At 39.5% G+C, this 25,306-nt stretch overlaps 1 protein-coding gene across 3 annotated transcripts in view; it reads left to right on the plus strand.

Moving 5' to 3' along the window:
* Positions 1–25,306, plus strand: part of FBXL20 (F-box and leucine rich repeat protein 20) — a 114,157-nt gene continuing 88,851 nt past the window's right edge. For 2 of the 3 annotated variants that reach the window (XR_009006286.1, XM_057535845.1), the window contains exon 1: positions 1–411. Coding sequence is in view for 2 of the 3 variants with exons in the window: in XM_057535845.1 (XP_057391828.1) it covers positions 364–411 (48 nt within the window). In the remaining variant the exon portion in view is untranslated. Of the gene's footprint in view, positions 412–806; positions 1,213–25,306 lie in introns of those variants that run through there. The other variant, XM_007177537.3, reaches the window with a different exon arrangement.

Here is a 25,306-nt window from a genome sequence, read left to right on the forward strand (position 1 = left end):
GTCGGGCGGCGGAGGAGCGGGTGAAGCCAAGGCCTTTCTGCCTCACCCGCCCCCACCTCCACCAAAGCGCGCCCCTCCCCCAGCTAAAGGAATGGTCGCCCAGCTCCTGCACTGCACCCCCTGACCCCAAGGCACGAGGTGCGGCCTTGCCGCACGTCCCCAGAGCAGAGGGCAGCACAATTGTCCCCCTGTCCTCCTGATCCATGCACAGGAAGATCCACGCTCCGCAGCGGCCCCCCAAGCCTCCCTGCAACACCCGGTAATGCAATCCACGGGGGCGGGGGAGGCGGCGGCAACAGCGGCGGCGGCGGTGGCGGCAGCAGCAGCACTGCCCCAATCTAGAGACAACCAGAGAGGAGGAAAATGGCTCCGAGCAGGGACCGCCTGCTGCACTTTGGGTTCAAGGCGACAGTGAGTGATAGGGGAAGGGAGTTGGGTGGCTGGGAAGGACATGTATGCCAGCACAGGCTACCGGGGAAGCGACAAGACTTAGGGGGCTGGGAGGACAAGACAGACAGCTCAAGTGCTTGGTGAGTTGGTGCGTGCTGTTTGCCCGCGGAGGAGAGGAGAGGGGGCTCGGGTGCTGTGTGCAGTTGTCCAGCTTTCTTCTCTCTCACCGGTCGGCGAGCACGCGCACACTCGCATCCGCCCCACAGCCCCTCCCATACATAAATATACACAGACACACAGGCACTTCCCTGCCTCTCCTTCTCGCGGTGGGCTTTCCTGCCTTGGAGGCGAGAACGCGCTCGTGCCGCCGCCGCCGCCGCCGCCGCCGCCGCCGCCGCCGCCGCCGCCGCCGCCGCCGCCGCCGCCGCCGCCGCCGCCGCCGCCGCGCGCTCCTCCTCCTCCCCCTCCCCACGCCGTTCCGAGGCCCGGGCGGCTCTGCCCAATGAGGAGCGGCGTTGCTGGTAGGTGGGGAGTGTTTTTGTTTTGGGTTGAAGTTGAGGCTGAGGAGAGAGAAGAGCTAGCGACGAGCAGTCGTCGCCACCACCGCGGGAGGTGGAGGAGGCCCTGCCGGAGTCGAGAGGTCTCTCTTCCCCGCCGACGGTCCCTGCCCGCAGCTCCTCTGCCTCCTCTCGGTGCCGGAACTCCCGGGCCTGCCCGGGGCCCCCAGTCTTTGCACTCCGCACGCCGCAGCGCCCGGCCCCGGCCGCACCCGCCGGCCCCATGAGGAGGGACGTGAACGGAGTGACCAAGAGCAGGTTTGAGGTGTGCGCTTGGAGGGGGCAAGGGTGGCGGGAGGAAGGCCATTCCCTCTCTCATGCCCCGAAAAATTCGCTCCGCACCGAGCCTCCTCCCTTGTCTGGCGCCGTCACCCCCCGGCCTCTAGGACTGCCAGACTTCTCTCCCCTTTCTTGCGACCCGAAAGCCCAGTGCAGCCCGGCTTCCCTCTTCCTCCCGACCGGTCGCCTTCTGCCTCTTCCACCAGCGGGGCCCCGGCGGGGGATTAGCTCTGGCGCCCTAATTCCCCCTCCCCCCAGTATCACTCAGCTTTCCATTCTTTACACAACCCTTGGCTTACCTCCCTTCACCCGGCAGAAAAAGCATCACAGCTCCGATCGACCGGAGGGAGCTAGCTTCTTTTCTTTCTGCCACTTCCTTCGTGAAGCGAGGGGGAAATTATGGGCCAGGGGGCTTTTCTCCGAGTTTGAGAGACCTTGGTTAAACTAGGGAAGTGGGAGTGGTAGACTGAGATGATAGAGACGACCACGAGTTTTCGGTGCTGTTTGCTTTGGGTATTGTTCTTATACTTCCTCTTCTTTCCCGTTTAGTCTGTACTTTTGTAGCTCATTGTTTCTGGGAACTCTTAGACGTGTACAGGCTTTGAGATTGGGACGAAGGTCTGAGAGACTTAAAATCCATTCAAGTCTCTTTGTCTCTAAGAACTCCACCTCTGGCGACAGAGGTTTATAGTAATGGAATTAAGGAATGGGTGAGGAAATAAAACATCCGAAAGCGTCTTTAGAGAGTAGTCAGTGTCAGGAAGTGGTTCCTTTGGGAAGTGAAGTATCGTAGCTACAGGTGAATTACAGTAGTATAGTAATATACGGGAAGGTTTTTTGAGGGGATAAGAAAGAGAAAGAAACTACAGCAAGAAGAGTAAATGTTGCCTGGCCTTTTTTGGCAGAGAATCAGGCTGACCTGGGATCACTCACAGCTCAGTGTACATCTCACTTGGTGTTTTTCTTCATTTCCATTTGAAGGATGAAATTGTAAGACGGTGAGACAGAAGTTTCAGGAAGCTTGCCAGCTAGTTGCAGAGGATGAAATTGTTACCTGAGGTCTTCAGTTTAGTTTATTCCTTGATTTCTTTTTATGCTTATGGGAAAAATATTTTAATTTACCCATAAAGATCAAGACGGGGAGTGTTGGGGAGAGTTTAACTGCAGAGCTACAGTGTTACTGTTGCAGGCCAGGAGTGGAGAAAAATCAAGGAATTGGTCTCCTTAGAGTTTTCATATTTAACTTAAATCATGGGAAGAAATTATTATAGTAGATATGTTTTGGTGTTTAATAGAACTTTATGTTGCCCTAGTGTAGAGAGACCCAGTAAACTTAATTTATGATGGTTTCCTATTCAGTACTACTGTAAAAATCCAGACTGTCATTAAAATTACTGAATAGATATTTAGCAGTTAACAGAAATCTTCAAAGGGAAACCCAAATACTGAAGAATTGAGTGGAGGATGGCCTTTTGCCATTACAGTCAGCTCTTTATCATTTTGATATTCACTTTTAGGTTGTGTGAGTAATTGTTGGAAAGAGTTCTTTGTAGTTTGTGCTTTAAAATTGCATTGCTATATCCTGTTTTTGTAATTATCTTATATTTTAATTTGTAGTTTATCTGTACTGGTGGTACTAAAATAATAAGAAAATGTATTGCTTTCTTGAGCATGTCTGGGTTTTTAAAATAAATTTATTTATTTTTTATTTATTTTTATTTTTACCTGCGTTGGGTCTTAGTTGCTGCGCGCGGGCTTTCTCGAGTTGTGGCGAGCAGGGACTACTCTTCATTGTGGTGCGCAGGCTTCTCATTGTGGTTTCTTGTCTTGTTGCAGAGCACAGGGTCTAGGCGCATGGGCTTCAGTAGTTGCGGCACATGGGCTAGTTTTGGCATACGGGCTTAGTTGCTCCGCAGCATGTGGGATTTTCCTGGACCAGGGCTTGAACCCGTGTCCCCTGAATTGGCAGGCGGGTTCTTAACTACTGCGCTACCTGGGAAGTCCTGCAAGCATGTCTGTTTACCTTGATTGGTATGTAACTGGAAACTAAAGTTTTCTGAACATGTCTGAGATAAAAAGGGAGGAAAACTCCATCTTCTACAGTGTTTATTTGTAAACAAAAAGCTACTCTTATTATGAATTGAAGTGTTCATGCTGAAATACAAATGAGAAAGGACTGGAAATGATATATGTTAATGAGTTTCATTGTCTGATGTTTCTTAAAGTCATTTACCCCTTAATGACCTAATTTACCGGTAATAAAACAATGAACTATTTGGTCTCTCATGAAGTAATAAACCTTGCTAATTCGTTGAAAACATTTTAAATATTTACTTTCAATGGATAAAAGATGTAGATAAGATAAAGCAGGCTTTTCATATCTAAAATATTTACATCAAATTATTTTTTTAATTCTCAAAAAATCACAGGTTTTTAAAGGACTGATAATTTTATGATTGTAAGCAGATAGCTCTGAAAATTTTTGTGAGTGCAGGAAATTTCTATAGCAAATATATAACAACTAATTTCAAATTAGTTATGGTTAATACAAAAAGTGAAAGATTGTTTTCTTGGCCACATTTTTTTTCTGGGCAGAAGATAACTAAAGCTTATCATTTTTTATTTAATTCTTTAAAATCTTTTTTAGGGAATATTCTGTGTATTATGCTTTTGGATGTTGTTAGTGAAGGCCACACACTTTAAATCTCACACTCAGGGGTAAAGCTGTAGAAAAAAAATTTTTTAAGTTATTTTTTTTTTAATTTTTTAAAAATTTTTGGCTGTGTTGGGTCTTCGTTTCTGTGCGACGGCTTTTCTCTAGTTGCGGCAAGCGGGGGCCACTCTTCATCATGGTGCGCGGGCCTTTCACTGTCGCGGCCTCTCTCGTTTCAGAGCACAGGCTACAGACACGCAGGCTCAGTAATTGTGGCTCACGGGCCCATTTGCTCCGCGGCATATGGGATCTTCCTGGACCAGGGCTCGAACCCGTGTCCCCTGCATTGGCAGGCAGACTCTCAACCACTGCACCACCAGGGAAGCCCAAAATTTTAAGTTAAAATCAAGGGAGAAGAGTACCTGTTAGGCAGCTATGTAGTGTCCTGTAGAATAGCCAAGTAGATGACTGTTGGATAAAAGAGTTTAAAAAAGATATGGAGGTGTGAAAATTATTGTTGTTCTTTGCTGTATCACTTTGGCATTAAATCTGTACTATGATAACCCTTATAAGTTAACATAATGCGTACTGAATTGTTTTAGTCTTTTAATTGAAATTCATTCAAATACTTTTATATTACTTGTAGTACACTTTGTTTTGTGGCAAATTTTGATAATTTCCTTTCAAATTTAATAATGATTATTAAATATGTCCTGTATGCCAGGTGCACTGAGCTAGATGTTTTACCTTAGTTACTTCTACTTCTCACAATTCTCTTTTGAGGAAAGCTAGGGCCCGAGAAGTATTCAAGTAGCACAGCTAGTACTTTTGGGAGGCAAGATTTCAGTCTGCATTTTTTTTACTCCACTCTATCATTCTGCTCTGTTTTTAGCATAACATAGCATAAAAGCCCATAAAATGTGTGGAAAAGAGCTTTCCTAAAGTTCTTCATCCAGTATATTTTATTTTGCTTTTGCTATCGAGAGAATACAGCTATCCTTCATTTTAAGTACTGTAGCCAGTGCTATCCTAACATAGTGAAAATTAATGACAGACACGTGTAAATATCTAAGCTAGCCCTTGAATCCAAGTTAGATTTTTTTCAGTTAAGACTCTCCACTTGTCATACTCTTAGTAGCTCCATTATAAGAATGTAGTACTATTGGAGGAAAAAATTCTTATTTGGGTTTATTAAAAAGTATAACTTAAAAAAAAAGTTATAGTGGTAACATTCACTGACATTCACATACCATTTTACAGTGTAATCAGTGCCTGGAGATGTTAAGACTCACATAGCTAGGAAATGATGAGTTCCAATTTGGGTATTTTGAATCCCTGTTCATTATTGTTTTTCATTATACCTCACTGCCTCTCTGATAAATCTATAATACTACAGTTTGTATGATTAGGTTGTAATATTTCTTTACCTGCTTCATTTTATTGCTTCAGTTTGTCCAAAATAAGAAAAATCATAAACTGTTTTGTGGCAGAAAGAAAATACTGCATTGGGAGTTAAGAGAACTGGATATTAGATAACCTTGATTTTTGTCACCAACTAACTGTAGCTTTGGTCATCTCTTTTCACTTCTCTGGTTTGGTCATTTACCTCCTTTGTAAGAAAAGGGAGTTAGAATCAATTATTAAGGTTCCTTTTGTTCCAGATCCTATGAATCTGTAATTTTTGAATAAAAGCCGACCTTGGTCCTTTCTTCTGAAATAGCCACTCCAGTATTTTGTTAAAAGTTTGTAGGCTCAGTCACACAGTACAGTTAAGACTGCAGTAATGACCCTTTTTCTCCCTTAAGGTTTTATCTTCTAACCTAAAGAACATTCTGCATAGTAAATAACCACATTTTCCAAGTTGGTGCATGTGGAAAATGTTATATATATATTTTCCAGTGGGTGAGAGTTATTTGTGTCACTCTATTTGAAAGGCCTTGCAATGGGAAAGTAAAACTAACTACTAGTAAAACTAAGAAATTTTGTTTTTAATGCTTTAGAGATTGGTTTGAAAGCAATTATCTAACATTACTATAGAAAATCCAAATTAAAAGTCTGGGCTTTTTAGGCCCGTTCAGACAATCTGTCCTTTTTTGAATAGTGTTATTGATATTTCTTTATTGTATAATCATGGGTCCTTTTGAATCACAATACACTGTATCATGTACTTATATTGTAGTCATTCATTATTTAAAATAAATATATGTTTGTATCTTGCTACAGTATACATAAGATAAACAGTTATGTGTTGAAAATTATGCTTTCCATTAAGTCATTAAATTTTTTTAACTTGGCAAAAACGTCACAAGATGTATTGTTGATATTTAATCCTACGTTATAAGATGTAATCTATTTCTTTCTTTTTTTTAAAATAAATTTATTTATTCATTTTTGGCTGTGTTGGGTCTTCGCTGCTGCGTGCGGGCTTTCTCTAGTTGCGGTGAGCGGGGGCTACTCTTCGTTGCAGTGCGCGGGCTTCTCATTGCGGTGGCTTCTCATTGCGGAGTACAGGCTCTAGGCGCACGGGCTTCAGTAGTTGTGGCACGTGGGCTCAGTAGTTGTGGCTCATGGGCTCTAGAGCACAGGCTCAGTAGTTGTGGTGCATGGGCTTAGTTGCTCCGCGGCATGTGGGATCTTGCCAGACCAGGGCTCAAACCCGTGTCCCCTGTATTGGCAGGCGGATTCTCAACCACTGTGCCACCAGGGAAGCCCCGATGTAATCTGTTTCTACATTGAAGATTTTCATTCATTAAAGCAGTATTTCTGTTAGAAGTATCCACACTTTTAAAGTCATGTCTTCATGTTCTAGGCCTTTTGTCAGTTTTAGCTGTTAGTATTGGTGTTGTTTTTTAATCTTAATTTAAAAAAATCCTTCTATTTTCATCCCCAGAGTTGCCTCTTTTCAAATTTTGGTCTCATTTTTCTTCTAAATTAATGAGTACTTGTGTTATTCCTAGCCCTTAGATTACTGTTTCCCAACTGGTGACAGATTGGAAACTAAATTAAAAATTTCAGTAATCTAACTAATACTGTGGTCTTGCAAGGGTATTTTTAGATGTCCAAAATAAAATATTCCGTTACACCAGGAAAGTCCAAGGGAGGGAGGAAGAAGAAAGAATGCCCTTAAACTGACCAAATTTAGCTGCTTGTGCATAGTTGTCTTTACACTGTTTTCCTATTTAATATCCCAGACTTAGTGAATTCTTAGATCAGACCCCCACCCAAGAATTGCCTCAGAAAAATGAAGGCATCCACCTGTGGTTTTATAGTTTTATGTCTTAATGCACTTGAACCCATTTGATAAAAGATTTTAACTTAATAGCAACTACAGTAGGTGGTGGTATTGAACTATGCAGTAGTATTTATGCTTGATTCATGTTGCTTTATTATATAACTTTAAAAAGAAAGGTATGTATTCAAATGTAATAAATCCAAAACAGATTTGTATTAGCTTTTGAAGACTATTTCTGTTAAAAGAATGGCTCTGCTGGCTAGTTATTTTCAGCACATATCAAGTAACGATTTAGCAGGCATGTGATTTAAAGCTATAGGTAAGTAACCTGTTTATTCCCAAATCCTATTTCCTCCAATTTGATTTTATGATATTCTGTTGGCTTTAATAAGCCTCATATCTGACAGTTGTAATCAGGTGGAATTGTAAGTAATTTAATCCATTTTGCTGTCTTCTAAGTTGCTCTGAGGTAAAAGTCACCTATTAAAACATGGTAGACAAGGATTTAGTCAGTTATGAAACATATATTGGCAATGTCTTCTGTCATTTTTGTCCTTGATCCCAGGAATTTCTAGTAAAAAGTAAAACAAGGGAAATAGAACACTGAAAGTAAATAGTAAATTGATCTTATGCATTACTTTGGTGCTAAGACAGAAATCATATCTAATAACAAGGAGGTGAAGGTTTGCAATATATCGAATGCCTGCCCAGTTTTATATAATCAAATGTAAAAGCTATTGTGATATTTGTTGGTGAGTGTAACTTTCTAATTAACTGAAGGATGCAGGCAGATATAATTTCACGATCATTTATTTATTTTTTAATTTATTCTGCTACTTTATTTTCATGTAATATTTCCTACATGACTTAAAAAGAGTTATAAATTAATCATATTTTAACAAGGGTGGATAATTATGGGTACATGCCCAGAAAAAACTCAAGAATTCAGAGTCAGACTGTGGTTTATTCCCTACCTTAGAATTTGTAGCCAAGGGTTTCTTTGTTTTTTTTCCCACCAAGAAGAAATAGGTATCTCGGGGACTGAGAAAGTGGGAGATCTTTGCTGACATGAAAAGAGTTCTACTTTCAGAATGGGTTAGAACAACAAGGGGTGCATATACTAACTCTTCACGATCATTTAAAAGTAAAAAATGGAAAAGCATTCTCAGTTTTACTTAAAATTTGCAATAATAAGAATATGCCATAGGTATAGCTATTCTGAGTACTTTTTTTTTTTTAATATATGCAGAATGAGGGTATTTATGTTGCAGGAGGGACAGGCAAAAAGAAAGCAGTAAAATTTCTAGATTAGGGCAGGTTTTTAAATGTAGAGTACCTCTTCTTTTATGCTTCTGTCATCCTTGGTTGACAGTGTAGGCCCTGGAAAGGTCATCGCCAACTGCCTGTATCCTGAATTGCAGTTACCAGCAAAGAGCCAGATTTGTTTTGTTCTTTGTTTTCTTTTTTCCTTTTTTGAGGTGGGTGGGGTGAAGGGAAAAAAAAGAGAAGGGATTTGCAGTTCCTTGAAAATTAACAGTTAAAAAAAAAAATGTTTCTGAAGAACCTAGGGGCAGGACAGGAATAAAGATGCAGACATAGAGAATGGACTTGAGGACACGGGGAGGGGGAAGGGTAAGCTGGGACGAAGTGAGAGAATGGCATTGACTTGTATACACTACCAAATGTAAAATAGATAGCTAGTAGGAAGCAGCCACATAGCACAGGGAGACCAGCTCGGTGCTTTGTGACCACCTAGAGGGGTGGGATAGGGAGGGTGGGAGGGAGACGCAAGAGGGAGGGGATATGGGGATATATGTATACGTATAGCTGATTCACTTTGTTATAAAGCAGAAACTAACATAACAATGTAAAGCAATTATACCCCAATAAAGATGTTAAAAAAAAAAGAAAATTAACAATTTAATGTTAACTGTAAATGTTAGCTGCAAGGTTTTCCAGAGTTCTCTATTAGAATATGTTATCCATTTTTTGTCATCTTATTTTTTGAACCAGATCATCTATGTACTTTAATGTTCTAATTTTGAAATTAATTTGAGTAAGGAGAGGATGGAAACATTAAGATGGGACTTCCCTGGTGGCGCAGTGGTTAAGAATCCTCCTGCCAATGCAGGGGACACGGGTTCGAGCCCTGGTCTGGGAAGATCCCACATGCCGCAGAGCAACTAAACCCGTGTGCCACAACTACTGAGCCTGTGCTCTAGAGCCCGTGAGCCACAACTGCTGAAGCCCACGCGCCTGGAGCCTGTGCTCCACAACAAGAGAAGTCACAACAATGAGTAGCCTGCGCACCGCAATGAAGAGTAGCCCTGCTCACCGTGACTAGGGAAAGCCCGCGTGCAGCAACAAAGACGCACTGCAGACAAAAAATAAGATAAAATAAATTAATTAATTAAAAAAAAAGAAAATGAAAACTTTAAGATGATGTCTTTAGGATTTTACAGGGGGAAATAACTTCTGAACTATGAAGTACACATGTATGTATTTTACATACACATACACGTGTGTATGTGACCTTGGGTAAATTGCCTTTCTGGACCCCACTGTCTGAACTCTAAGGTTCCTTCTCACATGGAAATTCTGTGATTCTCTGTAAATAAATCCCCCAACTTGCTGTGAGTTAGATATTAGATATTCAGTTTATTGCCAGTGTTCTTACATTTCTTTGTTTTTAACTGCTGGTAAACACAAAACACTTAGCCTTTGTGACCTGAACCTATATTCTGCTTTCGATTCCTGCTTGTTTTTGCCCTGAATTTTGATAAAAATGGAGGTGGGCACTGGCAAAAGAAAAAGACAAAAAGTATGGTATATGTATATACCACAGGTACATGTAAACCATATGTACATGTATATGTATATACAGCTATGGTGTATCTGTCCAAATGACCTTTGCCAAGGGAGTGAGGAATGTGTTAGGAGTGTTATGATTCAATTTTTAATATTTATGGAATTTATGTATTTATATATAGAGAACCTATTTAAGAGCATTAGCTTTGAAGTCTGAGTTTGAACCCTGGCTTGGAAAAAGTGTATTATAAAGGAAAGAATGTAACTAATGATCTCTTTTCATCTGATTCAATTTTATATATCAGGTTTATTGAACAGGAACATCTATGAATTTTAACCAATGTAGTTGAACAGTAATTAATAGTGTTTCAATTTGGAGTTTATACTGTAACCATTATTGCATTCATTGTTAGGCAAATGTGGATATATGTCTCCTAAGATGAGAATCTGGAACTAAATTGTAAGTTGACATTTAAAACAGTCAGCTTTTACCCCAGAAACTGGTCATTCTTCCGTCTCTGATTTGTAGAAAATAAAGCTATGGCATGACTGAACATGGACAAGTAAATAGAGATGCATTTATTTTTTTAAGAGAGCACTGCATTGCTAATACCCTTTCCCCACACTCATCCTTATCAGTTTATTTGGAAAATTATTTACATGTCCTTCATGTAAAGACACTCATGTTGCAAAAATCACATCATAACTTACTTCTGCAACCCATTTGTAGGAAGGAAACATGATATATTTTTGAAGTATCCTTGGATAAGTTAAAGCATTTATTTAATAATGTAACTTTCCTAACATTATCATGAATGGTAACTTCAGGAAGATAAAGGACTTAATATTCAGTGTTCTTAGTCACAGCTGACTGGAGTTATACAAAAAGAGCTTCCCAAATCTAGATCTACACAACAACAAAAAATGCAGTTTTACTGAGGTCAACACGTTCCTTAAGAAAGAATAATTGTATTTAGATTTTTTGCCTCAGAAGGTGGATTATAGGCCCTAAATGACATAAATTTCTTCTGAGCGCATCAGTTTCTGGTCCAGACACAAAAGTTTGGCCTAAATATAGGAATCAAGAACTCAAGGGGCCTAATGTTGGCAGTACTGTGAACTCAAACTGAACGCTGGGGAAAACCACTTACTTCTCTGTCTTTACAGCTCCAAAATAAGATTTCCAATATCTATTTCCCTATCTTAATACAAACTGGATTAATGTTAAAGATTAAACTTAATATAATGTTGTATGCCAATTATACCTCAATAGAAACAAAAAAGATTAAACCTAAAACCTCTACTACTCCCTGAGTTAAATGGATATTATTAAGGAGGAATAAATGAAACTAAATTTAATTTATGGCAACTGAATTCCCTAGTAGAGATAAATAAGTAACAACCTGAATGTCTAATCAGAATCACCAGTGAAGTTTTTTGTACAATACTAATCCCTTGAAACACTGGGATAAAGGGTCACAAGTTAACTTGTATTTGCAACCTGAACTCCACGGGGAAATCAATTTACATACCATAGATTTGCCATTATAAAACCAATATCTCTTTGTAAGTTTCTATCCTATCCTAGATGTTTTAGCCCTAGAAACAAGAGCAATATCTAATGTATAACACCTAAAATATAGTTATTTTACAACTTGTACATTTTATGTGAATCAGATACATTCAGTTTTACTAATGAAACCACCACACCACACTACAGCCTCTCAAACTACCAAGAACAAATATGTCTGGGAACTCAGCAAAGCTTATCTGACCTTGTCCGGGGCACAGAAAATCTCAGTATAGAAAACCAGGGCGGGCTTCCCTGGTGGCGCAGTGGTTAAGAATCCGCCTGCCAATGCAGGGGACACGGGTTCGAGCCCTGGTCCGGGAAGATCCCACATGCCGCGGAGCCACTAAGCCCGTGTGCCACAACTACTGAGCCTGAGCTCTAGAGCCCGCAAGCCACAACTACTGAAGCCCGCACGCCTAGAGCCCATGCTCCGCAACAAGAGAAGCCACCGCAGTGAGAAGCCCTCGCACCTCAACAAAGAGTAGCCCCCGCTTGCTGCAACTAGAGAAAGCCCCTGTGCAGCAACGAATACCCAACACAGCTAAAAATAAATAAATAAAATATATAAATTAAAAAGAAAAAGAAAACCAGGGCATGGTATTGATAGGAGTTCAGTTCTGTTCAAATTTTATTTAGCACCAATATGTGTCAGATATTGATAGGTGTTAGAGGTACAAAGCTGCTCCAAAGCATTGTCTTTTCCTCAGGGAGTTTGTAGTCTAGTTAAGAAGAAAACTGCGTGAGAAAAATAATTTAGTGGGTTCTGGTAAATGCAGTGATAGCTATATGGGAGCATGATAAGAACCAATTTCATGAAAAGCATTCACACTTTCTGTGATCCTCATACTGCTTATATGAGATGCATTACATTTTATTTAGTGCTTTTAAAAGAAAACAAAATCCATTGAGGCTGCTTTTAAAAAATATTAGCACTATATTGTCAGGTGTAAGAATTTATTTTTTTAATAAATTTATTATTTATTTATTTATTTTTGGCTGCATTGGGTCTTCGTTGCTGCACGCGGGCTTTCTCTAGTTGCGGCGAGTGGGGGCTACTCTTCGTTGTGATGCGTGGGCTTCTCCTTGCAGTGGCTTCTCTGATTGCGGGGCATGGGCTTTAGGTGCGTGGGCGTCAGTAGTTGTGGCACATGGGCTCAGCAGCTGTGGCTTGCGGGCTCTAGAGCACAGGCTTAGCAGTTGTGGTGCACCAGCTTAGTTGCTCCGCGGCATGTGGGAGCTTCCCAGACCAGGGCTCGAACCCATGTCCCCTGCATTGGCAGGTGGACTCTCAACCACTGTGCCACCAGGGAAGTCCAGAATTTATTTTAAAAAGTACAGGTATGAATTACTTATACTTATCTGTACCAGGGACAACCAAGGGAAAAGAGGCATGTTTTCATTAGTAATTTCTTTGGTTTTGCTGGTACATCTTTAGGGAAACAAAACAGTGGGACTACTAATGATAGAGCTAATCAGAGTAACTGCTCTTCTCTAAAGCTGGGCATTTCTCAGAGATGTAAGCAGAAATTAAACAGGGTTAGAAGAAGAGTAACAAGAAAGTAACACTTTCACCAGTAATTCCAGGAATTAATTATATAGTAGGTAGTTATACACATATTGTTCCATTTGTTCTTAAAGCAAAGAATAAATTTTGTTGAGGAATTTATGAATGACTGAATAATACTGACCCTCATGTATGGAGGGCATCCTGCTATCCTTCCTTCAGTAGGACAGATATTTTGAACTGCCTTAAATAACCCCTTAATATAGTGTTTTATACATTAAAAAACATGTTCCCATTTATGATTTCATTTGAACTTAAAAAAAATCTTGTATATTAGGTAGGGGATATTTTTCTGCTGTTTTATAGGTAAGAAAGCAGATGCTCTGGAAGGCTGTTATTTTACCAACATTAAATAGCTAAGTATAAAAGCCAGAACTTTAATCCAGTTGACTTGAAGTTTCTTATACTTGCCTCTAGGGCATGCTGACTGAGAATTTTTTTTTTTGCTTACTTTCTTTCTCTTTCTTTCTTTCTTTCATTGGAGTATAATTGCTTTACAATGTTGTGTTAGTTTCTGCTGTACAGTGAAGTGAATCAGCTGAGAATGTTTTTTTTTATTTTATTAAAAAATTTTTATTTTTAATTTATTTTTTATTTTTATTTTTGGCTGTGTTGGGTCTTTGTTGCTGTGCGCGGGCTTTCTCTGGTTGCGGCGAGCGGGGGCTACTCTTCGTTGCAGTGTGCGGGCTTCTCATTGCAGTGGCTTCTCTTGTGGAGCACGGGCTCTAGGCGCACAGGCTTCAGTAGTTGTGGCACATGGGCTCAGTAGTTGTGGCTCGTGAGCTCTAGAGCGCAGGATCAGTAGTTGTGGCTCATTGACTTAGTTGCTCTGTGGCATGTGGGATCATCCCAGGCCAAGGCTCCAACCCATGTCCCCTGCATTGGCAGGTGGATTCTTAACCACTGCACCACCAGGGAAGCCCCGAGAATGGGTTGTTGTAAACAATATACCCATTGTTATTCTTTTGATCCATAGCAAGTATTTATAAGATGTTTGGTTAGGGTTGATTAACACTTGAGTTTGTGGTGAAAGAATTGAGCAAAGTTAATTTTGTGGGGACTGCAAAACATGGGCATTGAACCTGTACTTTGGCTTACTAGCCAACTTAAGTAACTCTTAAACAACCATGAACAAATATTCTGGATAAATCATGCCAAGTTGTAAATTCCTTTCAGATACCTATGTAATAAATTACATTTGTAGCAAAAGCTGTTAGTGTATCATTCATATGTTGAATAAAACTGATTTGATTACCTTCTTTACTATAATTCTTCCTCATGAAGACTAGGAGTGAGATACTAAAAGTTTTATAAGTATTTGTAGAATCTTGAATATAAGTTTATAAGGCTTCATGTTCAGCCTCTTTGCAAGTTTTGCTCTTAGGCTTGATGTATAAAGTCTGGGCAGCATTTTACTCTATCATACTATATTATTAAAGATGAAAGGTAACAATATACCACTGTTGAGTGGAAAATAATAAACATTTAGGATATAGTATTTTATGAATAAACAGACATGTCTAGATAAAAGATCAGGTAGGTTTAGTAGAATAAAAAAATTTTAATATCAGAAAGAATACCAAGAAACAATATTACCATCTTCTAGAGTGTTTAAATTATTTATTTCAATAATTTGAAATTTGCATTAAAAATGATCCCATCCGGGCTTCCCTGGTGGCGCAGTCGTTGAGAATCTGCCTGCCAATGCAGGGGACACGGGTTCGAGCCCTGGTCTGGGAAGATCCCACATGCCGGGGAGCAACTGGGCCCGTGAGCCACAACTACTGAGCCTGCGCGTCTGGAGCCTGTGCTCCGCAACAGGAGAGGCCGCGATAGTGAGAGGCCCGCGCACCGCAATGAAGAGTGACCCCCGCTTGCCGCAACTAGAGAAAGCCCTCGCACAGAAATGAAGACCCAACACAGCTAAAATAAATAAATAAATAAATTTATTAAAAAAAAAAATGATCCCATCCATAAAATGCAAGGTGTTCTGGAGTTATGGCCAAGATCTATCTGACCCTTCTAACAGCTATCAAATATATAGTCATATGAAGTGTGTGATAATTCACTACATTACCTTTTTAGTCTTGACTATACTATATACCTACCTAGGATCCAGTTTTATTTTTCTATGCTTTACATGTTCTGGCTGTTGTCAAGTGACTGGGGTCTTGTCGGTATTTCCAATAACGAAATTGTTTCAGAGATGAATTAACAGAATGAAAAACTACAGGATTCAATTCAACATTAGGCTGGGAACCAGGGGAGAATATATATGCTCCACATTATCCTTTTTATTTTTTTAACATCTTTATTAGGGTATAAATGCTTTGCAGTTGTGTGTTAGTTTCTGCTTTATAGCAAAGTGAATCAGCTATACATATACATATATCCCCATATCTCCTCCCTCTTGGCGTCTCCCTCCCACCCTCCCTATCCCACCCCTCTAGGTGGTCACAAGACACCGAGCTGGTCTCCCTGTGCTATGCGGTTGCTTCCCACTAGCTAGCTATTTTACATTTGGTAGTGTATATATGTCCATGCCACTCAACATTATCTTAATTGGAAAGAATGTTTTTCTCTTGTGGAATTAGGCCTGGATACACATTCAGGTTGAAGGTGCATAGCCAGCCAAATAGTATTTGTAAGTAGTTGTTTTGCTTAATGCCAGTGGTACTGAAAAGGAAATGATCAAATTGAAATCTAAGTAAAACTTAACCAAGAATTAGCTCAGTAAACTTCCTTGTAGCTTTTATTTACTGCGGCTGAGTTGGACTATGGCTTATTAAATGGCATGCAATCTCCGTGAAGTGTACCATTATTTTAGACAAAGTCAGTTTTAGCATCATCCGCTTTGGCTGTCCTAAAGTAGCCTCACATCTCTCAGTTTAATGTGTTTCAGGGACGTGTCTTTCTTCAGCCCACTTCTATTTTGCAAAAATAAGACAGTTATAGGCCTATGGTTTAATTTGGGACTGGTAATGTGGGTTAAATTAAGTTGCTTTAGTATTCGTTCTTGGAAGAGAAGTTAAATTATAATTTACTATGCACCTTAAAGTGAGTTTCAAGTGAAAAGCAATTTCTCCATCTCTCTATTCTCTAGAAGAACAATTAATTGTTTAATATGTATCCTTTTTAAAATTATGTATCTATTTAATATGTATGGATATGTTCACATTTTATGAACAAACAAAATTATGCTGGACATACGGTTTACAAACTCGCTTTTTTCTTTTAAAAAATTATAGTAAGTTTTAATTTACCTAAGAAACACGTGGATACATTTTTATTTAAGAATTAAAACATTTTGAGTATGATAATTCCTTTTTATACTGCCCATAATCCTGATCCTCTTCACCTAAAGAGATAAGGGCCAGATAAACAACAAGATCCTACTGTGTAGCACAGAGAGCTATATTCAATATCCTATGATAAACCAAAATGGAAAAGAATTAAAAAAAGAAGAATGTATGTATATGTATAACATATACACATTGCTGTACAGCAGTAACTAACACAACATTGTAAATCAACTATGCTTAGTAAAAAATTAATTAATTAATTTAAAAAGGGGGAAACCAAAAAAAGAGAGAGATAAGGACCAATTTTAAACTTGATGAGTGTCCTTGGAAGTCTTTTTCTGTGCTTTTACATAGCCTTAGTTTTCTGTGTGTGTGTTTATGTAAGTTGCCTCATACTGTATCTGGCATTCGGAAATTTTAACTACGATATGTCTTAGAGGTCTGTTAGATATATTTCTTTTCACAGTTACATAATATTCTATTATATGAATATTCTAGTTTGTATAGCTAGCTATTAATTAACCTTTAGGTTTTCTCCTTTGCATTACAAACACAAATGCAATGAATGTTCTTATATATGTGCAAGTGTTCCTTTATGTTAAATACCAAGAAGAGGGTTTTATCAGATATTGTCAAATTGCCTTCCTAATTTATGTTTTAGCCCATAGTGTGTGAGTGAACTTGTTTCTCCACATCTTTACCAACATGTGATATTTCCCAACTTTAAAATTTTTCAGTGATAGAAGAAAAATTGTTTTATTGTTTTTTTGTATTTCCCTCATTACTACTGAAGTTGAGTATCTTTAGTCTTCATGTTTTATTGATCTCATGTATTTCTTCCATAAGAAAGAAATTTTTCTTTCTTGCTTATTTTATCCTTTGTTAAGTTTTAAAAATTAGGTCGTGCCTTTTTTTTGTTTTTTGTTTTTTAATCCCTTTAGGCATTCTATATATTGGATACTAACCCTTTGTGTACCCATGTATTTGCAAAGGTTTTCATTGAATGGGCTTGTCTCAGTGTTTCTTGGTGTTTATTTAAAAAAGGGTCTCGGGCTTCCCTGGTGGTGCAGTGGTTGAGAATCTGCCTGCTAATGCAGGGGACACGGGTTCGACCCCTGGTCTGGGAGGATCCCACATGCCGCGGAGCAACTAGGCCCGTGAGCCACAGCTACTGAGCCTGCGCGTCTGGAGCCTGTGCTCCGCAACAAGAGAGGCCGCGATAGTGAGAGGCCCACGCACCGCGATGAAGAGTGGCCCCCACTTGCCACAACTAGAGAAAGCCCTCGCACAGAAAAGCGGAGACCCAACACAGCCAAAAATAAATAAATAAATAAATTTTAAAAAGTTCAATAGATTAAAATGTAATTATTAAAACAAGAAAAAAAAACAAACCAAAACAACCCACAAAAAAACCAACTACTCTTTCTTAAAAAAATAAAATAAAATAAATAAAAATAAAAAAATAAAAAAGAGGCTCCTATCCCAAGATCATAAATATTCTTCCATATCTTGCTACATTAATTTTTGTAAAATCTAAGTTTTTAACCTACCTAGAGCTTATTATATAAGGTAGAGTTTTAACTGAATTTTCCCACATATTGATAGTTCATCTTCTCCCCACTGGTTTTGAAATGCCATTTCTGTCATAAACCAATTAACTGAATTCAAAGGTCTGTTTTGAACTGTGTTCTGTTTCTTTCATCTATTTTTTTATCGCCAGTACCACAATTTTAATTAATTGGTTTTATACATTAATATGAAGGAATTTATATAATATTTTCCTTCCCGTTCAAGAATATGATAGGGAGTTCTTCCTTTAAGATCTTAACACAGTTTGGGTTTCCCTGGTGGTGCAGTGGTTAAGAATCCGCCTGCCAATGCAGGCGACACAGGTTTGAGCCCTGGTTCGGGAAGATCCCCCATGCCGCGGAACAACTAAGCCTGTGCACCACAACTACTGAGCCTGCGTTCTAGAGCCCACGTGCTGCAACTACTGAAGACCGCGCGCCTAGAGTCTGTGCTCCACAACAAGAGAAGCCACCGCAATAAGAAGCCCGAGCACCGCAACTAAGAGTAGCCTCCGCTCACCACAACTAGAGAAAGCCCGCGTGCAGCAACGAGGACCCAACGCAGCCAAAAATGAATTAAAAAAAAAAAAAAAAAAAGATCTTACACAGTTTTCCTTTTATTTCTGCAAACTTTATAGTTTTTGAAGTTATTACAAATGGGCTTTTTTTTCCTGTTACAATTTTTTCTTTTTCTTTCTTTTTTTTACGTTTTCTAATGATTAATTCATTCAGCAAATATATGAGCACTTTCTGTGTGCTAGATATTGTTATAGATGCTGAGGGTATAAAAGTGGACAGAACACAAAATCCTGCCCAAATGGAGTTTAAAATTTAGTGAAGGGAAATGGACATGAAACAGATAAAAAAGTAAATGCGTAATGTGTCTGATGGTGATAAGTGCTATGGACAGAAATGAGGGACAGGAAAAAGAGGAAGGGTGGTGGGCATGGTTCATATTTTACATAGAATGGTTAAGGAAGACCTCACTGGTGGTTAACATTTGAGCAGACTTAAAGAAATGATGGAGCAAACCCTTACAGGCAAAGGAATACAAAAATGAAGGTGGGAGTGTGCTTGATGTATTCCAGAAACAGAGTGAACAGGTGAGTCACTGTGGCCAGATCATGGTGAGGTTGGGTAACTGTGGTAGGGAAGAGGTCAGAGAGTTATGAGTCGGGGGTCGGGGTGGGGTGGGGAGTGGGGAGCATGGGTGAGCAGGGCAGGTCATAAATGGACTTATTGGCCATTTTGCGCTCTGGATTTTATTCTGACAAGGGAAGCCATAGGGATTTTTGAACAGAAAAGGAACATTCAGGCTTTGAAAGGATCACTCTTGCTTTGTAGAGAAGTCGTATATATATAACTTGTGTTAAAGGTTCTTGGAGTAATTCAGAAAAGTAATAGTGGTATCTTGTATGAAGTTGATTGTGATGGAGGTGTAAGAAGTAATTGGATCCTGGATATATTTTAAAGGTAGAAATGATAGGATTTACTGTCATTAGGAAGCTATAAAGTTGGTGTATTGATTTTTGTGTATTCATTTTTGTGTCCAGTTAGCATGCTCCGAGCTGCAAATAGTAGAAAACCCTTTTAGTGGCTTAAAGAATAAGGTGTTCCTTATCTCACATTATAAGGAGTCCAAAGCAGAGCTTTTTGCAGGATTAAGAGGCTTGGTTTAGAGAGGTGGTTTTCAAACTTCAATTTGCTTAACAGTCACCTGGAAAACTGGCAAATCACCTGGGCCCATGAACTTGCATTTCTAAGATATATAAAGGTGATGCCTAAGTGAGTACCACACTTCGGGTAACACAGGCTTGGAGCCTAATAATTAGGAGGACTTCAGGGTTTGAGCAAAACAATGGAACCATACTGACTGGGTTCAAATCTTAGCTCTGCTATTTCCTGTCTATTTTAAAATTTCAGGTATATTGATCTCAAGGGGCTATTTTGTTGTTCATTTCTAATTTTATTGTATTACATATAAGTGTATTAGTGGCTTACATGATAACAGGTGTGTTTTGGGTAATTTTATTTATTTATTTATTTGGCTGTGTTGGGTCTTCGTTGCTGTGCGTGGGCTTTCTCTAGTTGCAGCGAGTGGGGGCTACTCTTTGTTGCGATGCATGGGCTCTAGGCGCTTGGGCTTCAGTAGGTGTGGCACGCAGGCTCAGTAGTTGTGGCTCGCGGGCTCAGTAGTTGTGGCTCGCGGGCTCAGTAATTGTGGCTCGCGGGCTCTAGAACACAGGCTCAGTAGTTGTGGAGCACAGGCTTAGTTGCTCTGCAGCATGTGGGATCTTCCCGGACCACTTGCAGCATGTGGGATCTTCCCGGACCAGGGCTCGAACCCGTGTCCCCTGCGTTGGCAGGTGGATTCTTAACCACTGCAGGCAGGCAGGTGGATTGTTAACCACTGCGCCACCAGGAAAGTCCCGTGATAACAGGTTTTTGAAAGTTTCTTTGTGGCCAAGTACATCATGAGTTTTTGTAAGTGTTCTGTGTTGGAACAAAGTAAGATTTTGTTTATTGAATGCTTAGGTTTGATGTGGGGGAAAAAAAAATCACAGACACAAAATTTTAAAATGAGACTGCCTTTTTAAAGGGTGCATTGCAGGAAGGAAGAAGAGAAGTGCTTACCAGTCAGAGAATGGAGACCAGAATACCCCATTTTCTTAACATTTCTTAAAATTATGGTTTTTCTATTTATATCTAAATATGAAATTGTGATGGATCAACAGAGGAGGCAAGCCTCAGAACCCTTAAGTAGAGGAAACAAAAGAAGACTCTTAGGTAGAAGAGGGAAAAACCTAATGATGAACCCTAAATACAAAGGGGACCTCATATTTCTGACTTAAAACATTTTAAAAGGTCAGTTTAAACTTGGAAAACTTCAGAAGGGCTGATGACACTTTTGAAAGGGGTCATAGTGTTTGTCCAATAAAACATTAAGGATTTATTATTTTCTTAGCGTCTTACCGATTCCTAATTACTGACATGCAGTACTGTCGAATTATGGCAAAGCTAATTTTTTTATCAGTTCATATTTTGGCTGAGATCGCTATTTAAAGCTGTGTGACTTTGGAATACATTTAATCTCTGCGCCTCAATTTTTTAATTTAGGAAATGGAGACAAAATAGAATCTTTCTATCCAGGGTTGTTGTAAGAGTTAAATGATATATAAAGTGTTTACAAGGCCGCAAGATATACAATATACATTCAGTAAGTTTATTGTTATTATTTGACTCAATTCATTACACATATCTCTTAGATCAAGTTTGTAATATGTGGTATTCAAATCCTCTAGATTTTTATTAACATTTTGTCTATTTTGTCTCTCTTTTTTTCCCTAATTAATTAATTAATTTTGGCTGCATTGGGTCTCCGTTGCTGCGCACTGGCTTTCTCTAGCTGCGGTGAGCAGAAGCTACTCTTTGTTGCCGTGTGCGGGCTTCTCATTGCAGTGGCTCCTCTTGTTGTGGAGCACAGGCTCTAGGCGCGCAGGCTTCAGTAGTTGTGGCTCGCAGGCTGTAGAGCACAGGCTCAGTAGTTGTGGTGCATGGGCTTAGTTGCTCCGTGACATGTAGGATCTTCCCGGACCAGGGCTCAAACCCGTGTTCCCTGCATTGGCAGGCGGATTCTTAACCACTGCGCCACCAAGGAATTCCCTGTCTCTTGGTTTCTTTGAGAAGAGTATTAAAGTTCTCCGGCCATGTCTAAATGTGTTTGTTTCTTCTCATAGTGCAGTTTTTGCTCCATATATTTTGAAGCTTTGTTGTTAGACATATAAACTTTAAAGAATGTTAAATTTCCTTTTCTTGGTGAGTTGTTTCTCTGTATCTATTTCTCCTTCAACTCTTAATGATTTTTTCCTTGAATTAATTTTATCTAATAATATTGCTGTAAAGTCATTTTATTTTTGAGTATTGGGCTTACTTTGGGTTCTCACATTCTAGATTTTGGACTGGTAGTTCTTTATACTATTTTTTGCTCTTCCGTGCTTTAAAAAAATCTACTATTATTATTGTCATTAGTTTTAATATTTCACCAAAGTTTTTAGTGGTCCTTAGAAGGTTCATGAAAATAATCTGGTCCATTACTCCCAAAAGCAAGAGAAGTACCTGGTTCACTTTTCTTCTTCTGAAAGTAGATCCTTTTTTTTTTTTTTTTTTTAAAGGTTTTTTTTTTTTTTTAAAGTATTCTTTTTTTTTTTTTTTTTAAATTAATTAATTAATTTATTTATTTATTTTTGACTGTGTTGGGTCTTCGGTTCGTGCGAGGGCTTTCTCCAGTTGCGGCAAGCGGGGGCCACTCTTCATCGCGGTGCGCGGGCCTTTCTCTATCGCGGCCCCTCCCGTCGCGGGGCACAGGCTCCAGACGCGCAGGCTCAGCAATTGTGGCTCACGGGCCCAGCTGCTCCGTGGCATGTGGGATCCTCCCAGACCAGGGCCCGAACCCGTGTCCCCTGCATTAGCAGGCAGATTCTCAACCACTGCGCCACCAGGGAAGCCCAGTAGATCCTTTTAAAAAGGTCCTTTTGGGCTTCCCTGGTGGCGCAGTGGTTGAGAATCCGCCTGCCAATGCAGGGGACACGGGTTCGAGCCCTGGTCTGGGAGGATCCCACATGCCACGGAGCAGCTGGGCCCGTGAGCCACAATTACTGAGCCTGCGCGTCTGGAGCCTGTGCTCCGCAACAAGAGAGGCCACGATAGTGAGAGGCCCGCGCACCGCGATGAAGAGTGGCCCCCGCTTGCCACAACTAGAGAAAGCCCTCGCACAGAAACGAAGACCCAACACAGCCATAAATAAATAAATAAATAAATAAATAAATAAATAAATAAATAAATAAATATTAAAAAAAAAAAAAGGTTCTTTTACCATGGACCTAAGTGGTGAACTTACCTAATTACTTATGTGTGGAAACATCTTTTTTTCCTCCTCATTGCTAGGGTCATCTAGGGTGGGCTGGGTACAAAGTTCTCAGTTGCAGTTATTTTCCCTGAGCACTCTAAAGATACTTCTCCATCATCTTCCAAGTTCTGTTGTTACTGAGGAGAAGTTTCCTGTGAATTTATTTTTATCTTTCTTCTTCAAAGAGCTTATTGAGTACACATTTTTAAATTATATTTTTTATTGAGATATAATTCACATTACAAGAAAGTTCTCTTTTTTATAGTATACAATCTGGTGGCTGCACAGATATGTGCAGACTATCACCACAATCAATTCTGGAACATTTTCTGCATTTCAGAAAGAAACTTGTACCCTTTATCCATTACTCCTTATCCACTATCACTCCCTTGTTCTAAGCAGCCACTCATCTGCTTTCAGTCTCTGTAGATTTCTCTTTTCTGACTTTCATATGAATGGAATCATATAGTATGTGGCTTTTTGTGACTGGCTTCTTTACTTTGCATAATGTTTTCAAGGTTCATCCATGTTTTAGCATGTTTACCTTTTTATGGCTGAATAATGCTTTGTATGGATATACCACATTTTGTTTATCCATTCATTTATTAACAGGTATTTTGGTTGTTTCCACCTTGCAGCTGTTGCGTATAGAGCTGCTGTGAATATTCTTATGAATAAGTCTGTGTTTGAAACGTTTTTTCAGTTCTTTTGGGTATGTACTTAGGAGTGGAATTGCTGGGTCATGTTGTAATTCTATGTTTAACGTTTTGAGGAAGTGCCAAACTATTTTCCACAGCAACTGCCCATTTTGCGTTCCCACCAGCAATGTACAATGGTTCAGATTTCTCCATATTCTTACAGTTATTCTTTTCCCTTTTTTTTTTCTTTTTCTCAAATTATAACATCCTAGTGGGTATGAGGTGGTATCTCATTGTGGTTTAGCTTTGTATTTCCCTAATGACTAATGATGTTGAGCATTTCATGTGCTTGTTGGCCATTTGTATATCTTCTTTGGAGAAGTGTTTATTCATATTCTTTGCACATTTTTAAATTGGGTTATTTGTATTTTTATTGTTCAGTTGTGAAAGTCCTTTATTTTGACTACTAGACCCGTATCATATAATGTGCAAATTATTTCTTTGCATGCTTTGTAATTTTTTGTTGAAAGCTGAACATTTTGAGTATTAAAATATGGCAATTCTAGAAATCACATTCTCTCCCCTCCTGGGTTTGTTGATGCTGCTTATTGTAGTAGTATTGTTTGTTTGTTTAGTGTCTTCTTCTGAACTAGTTCTATAAACTCTGTATTCTTTGTCGTGTGTGGCCACTGTAATCTCTGTTCCATTAGCTTAGTAGTCAGCTAATGATTGTACAGAGATTTCCTTAAACATCTGGAACCAGAAATTCTCTCAGTCTTTGCTGAGGGGCTTCTTGTACATGTTAGGGCATGCCTTCAACACTCAGCCAGGCAGTTTACAGTTATGCCTTAGCCTTCACTTCCTGTTTCTGCAACGCCTCAAGATCAACCAGAAGTGATAGCTTAGGGTCTTCTCAGGTTGTTCCTGAGTGTGTGCACAACCCTGGGCATGCATGTGGCCTTCTGGATTCCCAGGATATAGGAGCTTTTCAGTACCCTTATGGACATCTCATTCTCTAGCCCTTTCCCCTCAAGCTCTTTGGTTAGTCTATTGTTTGCCCCAATTGTTATCTGTTCCTTAGGCAGCAGTGACTAAAACATTTGCCTATAAATGTTTTGAACAAAGTGGAGTAATTTCTTTAGCACTAGGCCCCTTTTGAGTCGGGCAAAATAAAGACGAGCCTTTTGAGCTGATCTTCCAGGGAGCAGCCAGACAGGTCAAGACAAATAATTACAACACTTTGAAAATGAGATACGTTCTGGTTCCTCAGTTCCCAGCAGTGCAGGCTGTTATTTTCACGATAGTGCTACTGCAAATCTGGGGGTTGGGGTAACTTAAAATGCCACAAAGCTCTCTGTTCTTACTGAGATTCAGCCTTTGTTCTTGAATATACACTCCTTGGACTGTTGCAAGCCTTCGGTTAGTTTCTGAAGTTCAAAAATATTTGATTTTGTCAGTTTTTTGGTTACTTTTATGGGGAGGTGGGATTTCAAAATTCCTTACTCCACCATTTTTGTTGATGTCACCTCTGAGTACGCTATTGATCTGAGGTTTTAGAGGAAACCCGATTCTGGCTCCCTAATTTTGAAATACTCCAATTATACTAAAAATGTACTTTCTCAATTTCTAATTTTTATTCTGCAGAAGAGTGACCACAACCACTAGTTTGGCCATGTTGTCTCCTAATCATTTTTACGTACTACTTATTTTTAACCACTCCTGTTACTGATGATGATTAATTAATACAGTGAATTTGAGTGGTTATTGTCTTTGTCCTATATTATAGAAAGGTATCTTGAGATATCAGCTTAGATTCTATCCATTTCATTTGAATTC

This window comes from Balaenoptera acutorostrata, chromosome 20, assembly GCF_949987535.1.
Source record: "Balaenoptera acutorostrata chromosome 20, mBalAcu1.1, whole genome shotgun sequence".
NCBI lineage: Eukaryota > Metazoa > Chordata > Mammalia > Artiodactyla > Balaenopteridae > Balaenoptera > Balaenoptera acutorostrata.